At 36.3% G+C, this 12,586-nt stretch overlaps 1 protein-coding gene across 1 annotated transcript in view; it reads left to right on the top strand.

Moving 5' to 3' along the window:
- Positions 1-9,860, top strand: part of LOC144436257 (uncharacterized) — a 15,669-nt gene extending 5,809 nt beyond the window's left edge. The window contains exons 7-14 of the mRNA XM_078125002.1: positions 122-287; positions 798-916; positions 3,772-4,104; positions 5,165-5,488; positions 6,366-6,626; positions 6,936-7,088; positions 7,968-8,123; positions 8,333-9,860. Coding sequence (XP_077981128.1) covers positions 122-287; positions 798-916; positions 3,772-4,104; positions 5,165-5,488; positions 6,366-6,626; positions 6,936-7,088; positions 7,968-8,123; positions 8,333-8,709 — 1,889 coding nt within the window. The 3' untranslated portion in view covers positions 8,710-9,860. The remainder of the gene's footprint in view (positions 1-121; positions 288-797; positions 917-3,771; positions 4,105-5,164; positions 5,489-6,365; positions 6,627-6,935; positions 7,089-7,967; positions 8,124-8,332) is intronic.
- The last annotated feature ends 2,726 nt before the right edge of the window (positions 9,861-12,586 follow it).

The raw sequence follows: 12,586 nt of genomic DNA on the forward strand, positions 1-12,586 counted from the left end.
GGATGGGGTGGAATTGATATCGATCGCGACCGCCTTTCCCAAACACACAGACACAAAAATACTAAGTCAGATATCATCCAAAAACAGTTGATAGCATAGGCTACATTTATCATATTTACAGTTCATCCAGTGATAGAAGTGACTCAATCACCAATGCCAGCATTTGTGAATGATACGCTGAGTTTAACATGTTACACGTACGGGATTACGGTTTATACACTGACTTGGACAAAGGATGACGTAACGCTGGAAGAAAAGTCAAATGACCAACCTGTACATCTTGAAGGGTAAGAAACACAGAGAATTATAGAAAAAATATGTAATGGTCTGTAATGTATGTATGTATGTATGTATGTATGTATGTATGTATGTATGTATGTATGTATGTATGTATGTATGTATGTATGTATGTATGTATGTATGTATGTATGTATGTATGTATGTATGTATGTATGTATGTATGTATGTATGTATGTATGTATGTATGTATGTATGTATGTATGTATGTATGTACGTACGAATGTCAGGTAGGCTGGCATGCAAAACTGTACACACACACACACACACACATACATACATACATACATACATACATACATACATACATACATACATACATACATACATGTACATACATACATACATACATACATATATACATACAAACATACATACATACATACATACATACATACATACATACATACATACATACATACATACATACTAATATATTTTGTAGACGATTCAAGCGGCAACAAACATCACCCCATTTATATATATTTGTTTGTTTTTAGGGACCATTTGGAATATGTTTCGCAGCATGTTTCTGTGACCGACTCTGGTATATATCAGTGTATTACTTCAGACATTGAGGGCGTCATCCACTCTACCAATATCCATGTGCATATCACATGTAAGTCAAATATCCAGCTGTTGTGTTGTGTTGTGTTGTGTTGTGTTGTGTTGTGTTGTGTTGTGTTGTGTTGTGTTGTGTTGTGTTGTGTTGTGTTGTGTTGTGAGGTATAGCCTATTATCACCACTTCGCCATGAGTTCAATTTATCCTATAGTTTTTAATGTAAAGTCCACAAATATTTCAAATAAAATATGACTAGGCTTAAATAGCTTAGAGTGTGATTTCGTTCGACACATTTGAATGATACTCGTTACTATTTGACTTCCCGAAGGATACTTACATCATTCTCGCAAACCAGATCTGTTAGTTCTTCCTCTACACTTCGAAATAAGTGGGACGGCGCCTTAAGAACGGTGCCGTAAAACAGGCTGTGGTTTGCGACGATGACTTACATGTAACCATCACTTCCAATTTACTCAATCAAACTTGGTACTGACATAGTATATCTGATAAACGATGTGGTGACGTAATTTATTATACGTATGAAAATGTCCATACCATGATACTGAAATGTCATTAGGCTGCATTCACAAATAATGGGAGGGGGGGGGAATTGAGGGGGGGAGGACTTGAACATTTTTGGTGGTTTTTTTTTTTGGGGGGGGGGCTAAAAATATTTTTCATATACAATAATGATGAAAACAAATTTTGAGATACCCAATGTCTTTTTGATAACTTAAGTGTGTGTTGAGTTGCTTATCTCGCCCATTGTTGATCACAACTATTAAACCGACTGTAAAATGAGCACAGGAAGAGACTGCACAATATAGATAGCCCAAAATCACTGCAAAATGAGTATGACAATGTCTATGGACAATTTCAAAGCATTGCACTATTTATCATACTCGACATCGGCTGATGGCATGTTGAACAGTCCTGAAGTGAATTTTAATCTTTTAAATAAACGTTTTGAACTATCTTGAACTACATAAATAAATAGATAAATAAATAACAATGATAAATAAAACTCTTCCAAAAAACATGTATATAAAATCCTTTATGATTTCAGGCAGAAAGTACTTGTGACATTTCTTACAATTTATATTTGTAAAATAAATGTAAACTGGTAAATAAAAAATGTATAAATATAAATAAATTTTGTAAAAATTAAATAGTTTAATCGTTTAAAAGTTAAATTTGCACCATCCCTTGATTATTTGTTATCCATTTGTACCTGATTGATTATTGAAAGTTTTGAGCAAAGGACATCAAGCTCTGCATCTGAAGGCACATTTTGATAAATGTGAAATGAGTATAAATAGCCTGTCAGGCTGTCACTGATATTTGGTTGGTGGTGGTGGATCAACAGGTTTGATACTAATACGAATACATAGTTACAAATGAGATTGTTGTTGAGACCCTTCATAGGGCTAATAACCACACGGACTAATAGTCTTTGCAAATTAGGCTCATAAAAATGTCTAGAGATGCAGAGCTCACTGTGTAGTACTATTGAGTGAAAATTTCTCCTATCCAAAAAAATGCAATATATGAAATTTTAAAATATATAAAAAACAAGGCAATATTTAAAAAAAACCCTCAGCAACATGATTTTGTCTAGTCTCTACAACCATCTACTGCACTTCTGTCCATTTTGTCACTCTCAATAGCTTACTCCTTATTCTCGTTCTCCTCCTCATCATAATCACCATCACCATCACTTTCCTCTTTCTCCTTTTCCTGCTCCTTCACTTCTTCCTCTTCCTCCTCCTCCTCCTCCTCCTCCTCCTCCTCCTCCTCCTCCTCCTCCTCCTCATCATCATCATCATCATCATCATCATCATCATCATCATCATCATCATCATCATCATCATCATCATCATCATCATCATCATCATCATCATCACTATTGCTTGAGTCATTTATACCCTTTCCTATTTTGTGGTCCCTTGCTTTTATTATGGCAAGGAATTGTTCAAACTTGTACAAAGAGACAGTCAGTTACAAAAGAATTGTTGCAAACTGAAACATTATATACAATAATGGCCACCATTTTACCTTTTATTTCCAAGGATATGCATCATAGCTACCATGGTGTGTATTTATTTGCTTGGAATACATACAAGACTGTCAGTGTTTGGCTTAAAGGACAGAGTTGCCCTATTCTAAAAGTTTACATGTATTTTTTTTAATTTTGAATGCAAATTTGCATATGCTGTTTGCAAAAGACTGTACAGTAATCTAATTGTCTCTAGATCCATTAATTTTCAAAACACTATGCAAAAATAATATTGGAAAGTATTCATGTAAATTTGTTAACAGGGTAGGAGTATGGCTTTAAAAAATAATTCAGCACTGTTCAGCCAAAAAACATTAGTGAAACTGGAGAACTAAAAACCATGTCAAAATTTGACAGCCTTTTAACAAAAAAAGGGTGCAAAACATGTATATACACAAGTTCCTGTATAAAAAACAACTAACATTAATTACCCTGTGTTCAGCTTCAATATACACTCAAGTAATGTTAAAGTCTGTGCAAATGAGTAAAATCTGGAGATTCCAAATGTAAACATGTTCATGCAATTACATTAGAGACAATGTATGTATGTATGTATGTATGTATGTATGTATGTATGTATGTATGTATGTATGTATGTATGTATGTATGTGTGTACACATGTGTATGTGTGTGGCTATATATATATGTTATAAAAATAAATGTGTGTGAGGGGGCCTTGAAAATTTCTGACCATATGGAGGGGGATCTGAATTTTTTGGGGTTATAAAGGGGGGGGGGGATTTGAAAAAAATCTAATTTTGTCATGATTCCTCCAACCCCCTGCCCATTATTTGTGAATGCAGCCTTACCCTAAAAAACTATGACCGCTAATAAACATGTTTTTCGCTGATTTAGGGGCACAGAAAATTTCGACTTCTCCGAAAAGTACAATTGTGTACGCAGGGAAAGACGTTATCCTGACTTGTCATATAGAGAACCTTGTAGGACAAGTCACGTGGTATAAAGGCAACGGGGCCCTCCTTAGATATGACGTAATGAGTAACGACAGTACACCGACTGAGTCTTCATCATTGCGTCACTCATTCGTGGGAGACAAGTCGAGTGGAGTTTTCGATATGGAGGTATCAAATGTACAGATAGAAGATGAAGGCATCTATTACTGCGAGGCTGGAGCAAGACAACGTCAAAGTCAAACACAGAGTCAATTAGCCGAGCTGGCAGTATTAGGTAAGTGTTATACTTAGGGACCGGTCAGTTTCTCCAGCCTGGGGGTGGGGGTGGGGGTGGATTCTTAAATCAGGCCGATAAAAAGTCACTGACCCCCCCCCCCCCTATCTGTAAAACCAAAAACAGACTGACCCCCAATCACTTAATTCTAAAACATGATGACCCCCCCCCCCAATATAATAATCACATGACAGGTATTTTTTGGTCGTGACTCAGTGTGGTTGACTGTCTTGCACCTACTTTATAAGATCCCGGGTTAGCACTATCATAATTATAATGATTGACTACACAGGGTAAATATATTTAAAAAAAAAGTTTAATAGCATCTTTGACAGTGAAAGGTAGAATATGAACATCTCTTATGGGGGTCCTAGGAGGTTTTTTACTCTAAAAAGTCAATTTTGAGACTATTCAGGCCCTTTCAGACAATAATTTCCAAGCTTTACAAGACAGCACCAACATGTAACAAGCAACTACATAGGGTTTAAATATTTTTGAAATATACTTTCATAGCATCTTGACAGTAACAGGGGAAGAGCTTGGGACTGGGATATGTCCATCTCATGTGGTGGGGGTCCGAGGGGTCTCCCTCTAGAAGGCCTGGAGGATTTTTACTCTTAAAGCCAATATTTAGGCCATTCAGACCCTTTCAAGCAATAACTTAATCTATGCTTTACAAGACAGCACGTGTCTTACAAATCCACCGCCCCCGCCCCCAGGCCGAAGAAACTAACCGGTCCCTTATAGATACCTGACCAAACAATTGACTACATCTTACACTGTGTTGTGTTGTGTTGTGTTGTGTTGTGTTGTGTTGTGTTGTGTTGTGTTGTGTTGTGTTGTGTGCTGTCACTCTCAGTCACTCACCAACCAACCAACCAACCAACCAACCAAACAAACAAACAAACAAACAAACAAACAAACAAACAAACAAACAAACAAACAAACAAACAAACAAACAAACTAGCCCGTGCTTATTGTTTTTCCCTATATTCATACCTAAATCATGTAAATTCCAAGTATGAACTCAGCTTTCCATGTACTTTGATCTGTTTTACAGAACCCCCACGTGACCTATTCATCATGGATGTAGACATATTGAATAACTGCACATTTGTGGGAGGTAAACCTATAGCCATACGATGTGAAGCTACGGATGGTAATCCTCCTGCTACCATGTCATGGTACGTCAACGGAGAACGAATCAAAGTCAATGTGGATACCTCCATCGAGGCGAGTAACCGACGAGGGTTATACCACACAAAGGGTAGAATAACTATAACACCAACGTATAAAGATATCGGTGCCATTTTAACTTGCGAAGCTAATAGTGAGGCTCTTAACTACCACCACCAAGTCAGTGTGAAACTAAATGATGTTACTTGTAAGTATACATCGTTCTCCAATATCTCAATTTATCGTTCAACACTCATGTTATAGTTTTGTATAAATGATGCTTTCTGATAATCATGACGACTCGGATATTTTACCCGCGATTTTTTTGGGAGATGTAATAATTGTGCATACCTGTCCAGTGTTCAAATACACTGTCGCCTAAATGGACATTTCGTGCAATAAAATCGGAAGTGATTGCAACGCTGATTAAAGGAAAGCCACTCAAGGAAATAAACATATTTTGTTCTGGAGAGTCGGTCATGATTTCACATAATACACATTTCGCTTGGTTGCCAAGAAAAATCAAATTTAATATCTTTTTCAACGCTACCGTTCTTTCAAAGCTACGCTATTAAATATGAATCTTGGCACATATGAATATTTATTAGATGAACAATGCACATTCGTGACTACTAGTTATCTGAATAACATAAGCACTTAAGAGTCATTAATGTTCAAAGTTCATCTAATCCATATTCATATGTGCTAAGTACCCATGATGCAATGCTGTGCCACTGAAAGAACAATCGAGGTGAAAAGTTTCGTGTTTTTGGCTATGAAGCGAAATTTATGAGATGTAAAATGATTGTCCAGAACCTAGAGTTTATGAGAAACTATTTATTTCCTTTAGTGGTGTTCTCCTGTAATGCTACATTCCAATATACATGTACATACCGTTATGCTTTCCTGCTGTAGTACCCTGCAGTAGCAGTCTCATGTATCTGCCAGACTCTCGGGCTACACTGCAAAGGAAATTTCCTTGCTACCGACCATACCTTGTTGATTTGCTCTTTGTTAATTACTGATGATAGAATGATGGAACAGTCACAGAATAATGAAATAACTTTTCTTCCATATCCATGCAGATACACCTGTCGTGTTGGTTTTAGCATCGCCTTCAAAGGCTAGAGAGGGTGATGACGTCATTGTGACGTGTATGGCAAATGCAAATCCACCCACAATACTGCAATATGATTGGACCATTAATGGTGACATCCAAACAGACCATAACAACACCTTGTCATTAGAAAGGGTTAGTACCAAGCTCAACTCAGCTTCAGTGAAATGTCGAGCCTATAACTCACTTGGCTTTGGAGAAGGTTCAACTCTTTTACAGGTTGCAGCAGGTGAGTAAATACAAAGTGAAAGTTAAAAAATATCGATGGATACTTTCAGAGAAGTGAAGCATTTGTGAGACATTATTCCCAATCAGATCATACAATGAAGCCATTTCTAAATTTTGAAATAAAAAACGTGTGTAGAGAGATACTAAAACCATATCTGTTAGAAATATTTCCAAAGATTGTCCCAGTACCACTGCACAACTTTAGATCCCTTTTCGATAGCCAAGTACTTGATAAACTGAGCAAGACCATAACTAAACGTCTAGCATCCAGAAACTGAGTCACGTCTTCTTAAATGATTTTTTTTTTCAGATGAATCCCGGCGTACAAGGATTACATTAATATCAACAATCATTCCTGTTGGACTCCTTCTCATTCTACTACCGGTAGTAACGTATCGATACAGACGAGAAATTCGTATTTGGAAATTCCGTCTTTGTGGAAATTGTGCATTTATTGACAACGGTAAGATATTCTAATATGATATTTAATGTTTTACATGTATGTCAATACAGAATGTATGCCTGTTCCAAATTTTGATTATCAAAAGTAAGCTTAAACGGTCGTTTGACAATATAATTCATTTTGTGTAAATGTATTAATTTTTACATTTGCCAGCCCGTGAGGGATGCAGCGATCATAGCGTGTGAAAAAGTAGCCAACCTTTTATGTATCTATATTTAACTTTATATATTTCATCACATTTTCAATGTAAATATGCATAACATATAAAAGCGTTAGTGGATCTCGGTGATATGGGAAGTTATAATATATCTTTTCGCACAATATCAAACCCATTACATTACGTCATCTGATATGGTAAGTTATATATCACTTTGGCACACAACGTCACAACGTGTCACGTCATGTGATATGATAATTTGTATCATGTTCTCGCACAATATCACAACACGCCACGTCATTACTTCATGTGATATGATAAGCTGTATCACATTGGCGTACATTATCACACGCTTTACTCGTCACTACGCTGCACCTCACCTCAAACCACTATTCACATTCTACAGTGGTTTGAGACCATACTAACAACATGCCACATCATATATCATCACTTCATCTGATACAGTATTGTGTAGGCTGTACAACCACTTTACATGTGATCACGATGCACCCATTGTCGTAAACGAAAGACTCTCTTACGGCACTGTCCAAGAGGCACCTTGAAGGCGGTAAATGTTCATTGTATATGAGCAGAAACTTCTACCCTGGGTTGTGAAAATGCACTGCATAGCATTAATAAGTCTATGTATCGTAACATTCCATCGTACTACGTAAACCATTGAATTCATTTCATTACCCAGTATCCTTGTATTTACTTTGCAGAAAGCTGGGAATACGATGCATTTGTGTGTTATAGGTGTGGGACAGAAGCTATGTCACTAGAAGAAGTTTTTGTGATAAACGAGATGGTTCCAAGACTTGAGAATGATCATAGATTTAAATTATGTATTCACAGTCGAGATTTTCCTCCGGGTGCAGGTATGTAAACTACATTGTAAATACTGTGAATTGTGAGTTTTCTCAGAATTTTGAGCGACGTTTGAAAAAAAGTCAGCGAATTTACAGATTATCGAATAGAGATCATTAATTCTCAATGTGCAATGTTGATATACGTACATAATTTCACGTTACACTCACTACTTAGAAAACATCGTCTGACTTAATGTTATTCTTCGTCTCTCTCAAAGCCATTACTGACAACATTTTAGGAGCCATCCAGAGGAGCAGTCGAACTATTCTGATATTGACCAAGGCTTTCGTAGAAAGTGAATGGTGTCGATTTGAATATGAGAAAGCCCAAGAGGAGATGTTCAAGACGGGGGCAAAGGTCATCCCCATCCTGTTTGAAGACGTCACAACTCTTCAAAACTTGGACCCATCTATCAGAAGTTTATTAAACGCTGTACCGTATCTCAAATGGCCAGGAGACAACGCACTTGACCTTGACATCGACAGATTTTGGCGATCGTTGATCAACTTGATGCCAAATGAACGGAATGATTGTGATAGCAATGGAATTGTCCTGACGATTGCGAATAGTGGTGACAAAGATTACATGATTTAATACACTGCTAAAAGTACCGTCATTTCTGCATTGTAAACGTCTAACGAAAGACGAAATATCGGTGATATATTGCATCACAACCTTTAAAATAAAACAAGCGACCTATCGGTCAGAATAGCTCCGCTGTTTTTTTTTGTATTTTGGTGACATGTAGAAGTGGTTCAATTCTTCACTATACAGTTTTGTTTTAGCGATGTAATAAAGTGGTTACTGGTTTCATATGATGTCTCACTATAAAACACATTTTACACAGAAGTTACTTTTATACCATAGTCACCATTTTATAACAAAAATCTACTGTTATGAAAAATTGCACAAAATCTCTGGAAAAAAATGACTGGGAAATGCACACAAGAAAAAGAAAAAAAAGAGGATTTTGAGGTTGGCTATAAATAATTCCAGTGTCTTACAGCTTTAACCCTGGAAAATGTTAATGATGAATGAAATAAACTAGGGATCTAAAATAATTTTGAGGCAATTTGAATTTAAATTTTCTAACAAATTTACCAAGTCAGCAACATTCAACTTGTACTAGTTGTAGTAGATATATATAGGGAAGAAATGTATTAATCGCCATCTTAGTTTCCGTACGGCGACAATCCCAAGTACCCGGAAGAGAGTCATTCTCAGCCATACGTTACAGTGGTAACACTCGTTCATGTTCGATTACCATTCATAAAGAAAACACAACGAAATGGTTGAAGTGATCTTTTTTTTAATTTCTTTTCATCACAAAAACAAAATCTGTGTGATCAAAAGTGTTGTAAACTAAACCAGAAAGAATTATCGGACTGGCTAAACTTCCTGCTGAACTGGAGTAAGGTCCAAGCCTCGATAGTACATGAGGAAATCGTCTCAAACTAGAGATACAACTTTCAAAATATAACTTGACATGTCTTCATTTGTTAGAGTTATACAATTCAAGACGGGTTTTCACTCGAAAAAAAGAATTCTGTGAATAATGACACTCTGAACGCAGCGATTTCTTGGACGGTGTTACTTGCTTCCTGGTTAGTCCCTCGTGCATCCGGGTACTTGAGATTGTCGCCGTACGGAAACTCACTTGTCGTGCATTACCACATCGGTAATTGTGATGCTGTAATTTTGCCACCAATATTGATCGTACAAAAACAAAACTCCATAAATGAACCACAAAGTACTTTCCCTTTCAAAATGTGATAATTTTAGAAAGATTATTATCGTTTTTATTGACGACTGACTCTGTCAAAAATCGTCCCATACACTTCAGTTCAGGCATGCACGACTTCTCACTTGATCGTGAGGTGCGTATACTGGAATGAACCATTCTGTAGAAGGGTGGAGAATTTGGATTTGAAGTTTACAACCCTGTTTCGAACAAATATTTGTCATTTGGGCGCACAATGCGTAGAATTAAGACTACAGCACATATTACATTGCTTGTTTGACGTCAATAGTGTCTTTTGAAAAGTTGCAGTTTACCTAAATTCTCGCGGACTGATTTCCAATATGGCGGCGGTCATAATGCTCATTAACATCTTCATTTTTTTTTAAATTACAAAAAAAATCATCATAAAAAATAGAAAAGAAGACGTGCTGACTTGAAATGAACAAATCAAAGTAAGCTACCCCCTGCGCATCAATACACCAGATATCAAAGCAATCTGACATGAAGTACGTGAGGAGATGATGAAAATGTCATTTTATGAAAAAAAAATCATAAAAAAATTGAAAATGGCACAGATCAACTTGGCATGAACAAATCTGAATAGCCTTCCCCCAGGGAACATGCACACCCAATATCGAAGAATTCTGACTCACTTTCGGAGAAAATAATGAAAATATAAAAGTTTGACGGACACCTATGATTCACTCTACTCTCTATACTCTATACAACCTATACCTAAAGCTACGCTTTCAGCTTTCGCTGACAGCGGAGCTAATAATAGTCAACGTCTAAGAATCAGAGGCAACAGAACTGTTTAATAGCAAGTTAGTCCCATCGATCACAGTGTTCTGTTGAATTCAATATACATAAGCATCGTAGTATGTATGGATTATTGGTATCTTTCGATATTGTCATCGTGCGAACTACGGACATTTTTAAAAAAAAAATTCTATTTCAAAATGGATATTGTTTGAATTGTGTGTGGGAAAAACAGTGATGGTTGAGTTGAGTTCATGGCTAATTTGTAAATGGTATACAGATTTTGATAAACGAAATAAAATATGGAGCCAAGAAATGATTTTTTGAAATGATATTTCGATTTGTCTACAAGTGATAGTTTAGATTAGTTTCCGATTCATTACTAGTGAGGTAGATACAGAAGACATTCCTTTATAACCCTCTGTCCAAAGTAAAATGGAAGTGGAAAATCTTAGCTCCATCCCGGTAAATATAATCTGTAATATAACCTCGATAACTAATAGCAACAACAGAAATCATGTCGTCACCTTTTAAAATTTCAATATTTCCATGACGAAATTGTTTTTAAAAAAAATTATTGCAGCATGTGAAGTAATAAAGCTAGGCGCTTCACCTTCAAACTCTTGCTCAAACAATAGCACGACGTCGAGACGTGTGAGGTTCCCAACTTTGTCTACTTCTCATGACCCTAACACCAGTGTACAGCAATCCTCTTGCAAGCCAGGTTTACCAATTCTCATAACCAAGATAAAATCAGCCTCAACTTTGTTTCTCTTTAATATTTGGAAACTTTTAAATAGTTTTGTTAAATTGCTCATTCGACAAAATTATTAAAGTAGTCCATAGTTTGTATATAACAACTGATCTGAAGTTTCAGTGGTGCTATAGGTATGGCAACGTGTGTGTGTGTGTGTGTGTGTGTGTGTGTGTGTGTGTGTGTGTGTGTGTGTGTGTGTGTGTGTGTGTGTGTGTGTGTGTGTAAACAACTTAAAGTCAAATACCGCTGGACCGTTTGCCATGATATTTGGTTGGTGTATTAACCTTGTGTGTCTAGTTGGGAAAATGTTCAACTCAAAATGATATCACCAGGTTTGGGTAAAAAAATGATTTTTGGTCAAAAACGTAAACTCACAATCAATGATAGGCAAAGTAGGGCTAAAATGTGTCTTCTTGGTCAAAAATCTAAAATTCCAAAATAATTGAGTAGATTGGGTTCGAATTTGATGGGAACGTTCTTAGTGGTGTTTAGATTAAGAATTGTTCATAACATGATTGGCCCTTGGAACCATGACCCCGCCCTTAGCAACAGTGAAACGACGATATATATTACAAAGATAACAGGGATGGGTACGTAAGTGAATACAGATTCACAAAATGTATGCAAATATGCCGAGCAACAAGACCACGCCCGTAGCAACAGCTAAATGATGGTTTATATTGCAAAGATGAAAAGTGGGAAGACCAGGCAAGTTAATAAAGATTCAAAAAATGTGTGTAAATATACCTAATAACAAGACCATGCCCATAGCAACAACTAAATACAGTTGTGCTACAACACCATTGGTGCCTTTTTTATTATCATTATACGTACATACAATGCATACTGTTTTTGTGTATTCTTTTTTTTTTATCTTGAATGCCTGTGTCCAATTGTGAAAATAACTGAATGCTTTCCAGGCAGATATTTTAACGTCATGTGAAAAAAATTATATTACCAGGCTGATTTAACCATTTTGATGACCATGTTAATGTTGTGAATTGTATCTTTTTTTCTCTAAGATAATTTGTTTTATTCAAAGTCAATAAAGTTTCAAATGCTTGTGTGTGTGTCTGTGTGTGTGTGTGTGTGTGTGAGTGTGTTTGTTTGTTTGTTTGTTTGTTTGTATGTATGTATGTATGTATGTATGTATGTATGTATGTATGTATGTATGTATGTATGTATGTATGTATGGATGGATGGATGGATGGATG

Source organism: Glandiceps talaboti, chromosome 6 (assembly GCF_964340395.1).
Source record: "Glandiceps talaboti chromosome 6, keGlaTala1.1, whole genome shotgun sequence".
Lineage (NCBI taxonomy): Eukaryota > Metazoa > Hemichordata > Enteropneusta > Spengelidae > Glandiceps > Glandiceps talaboti.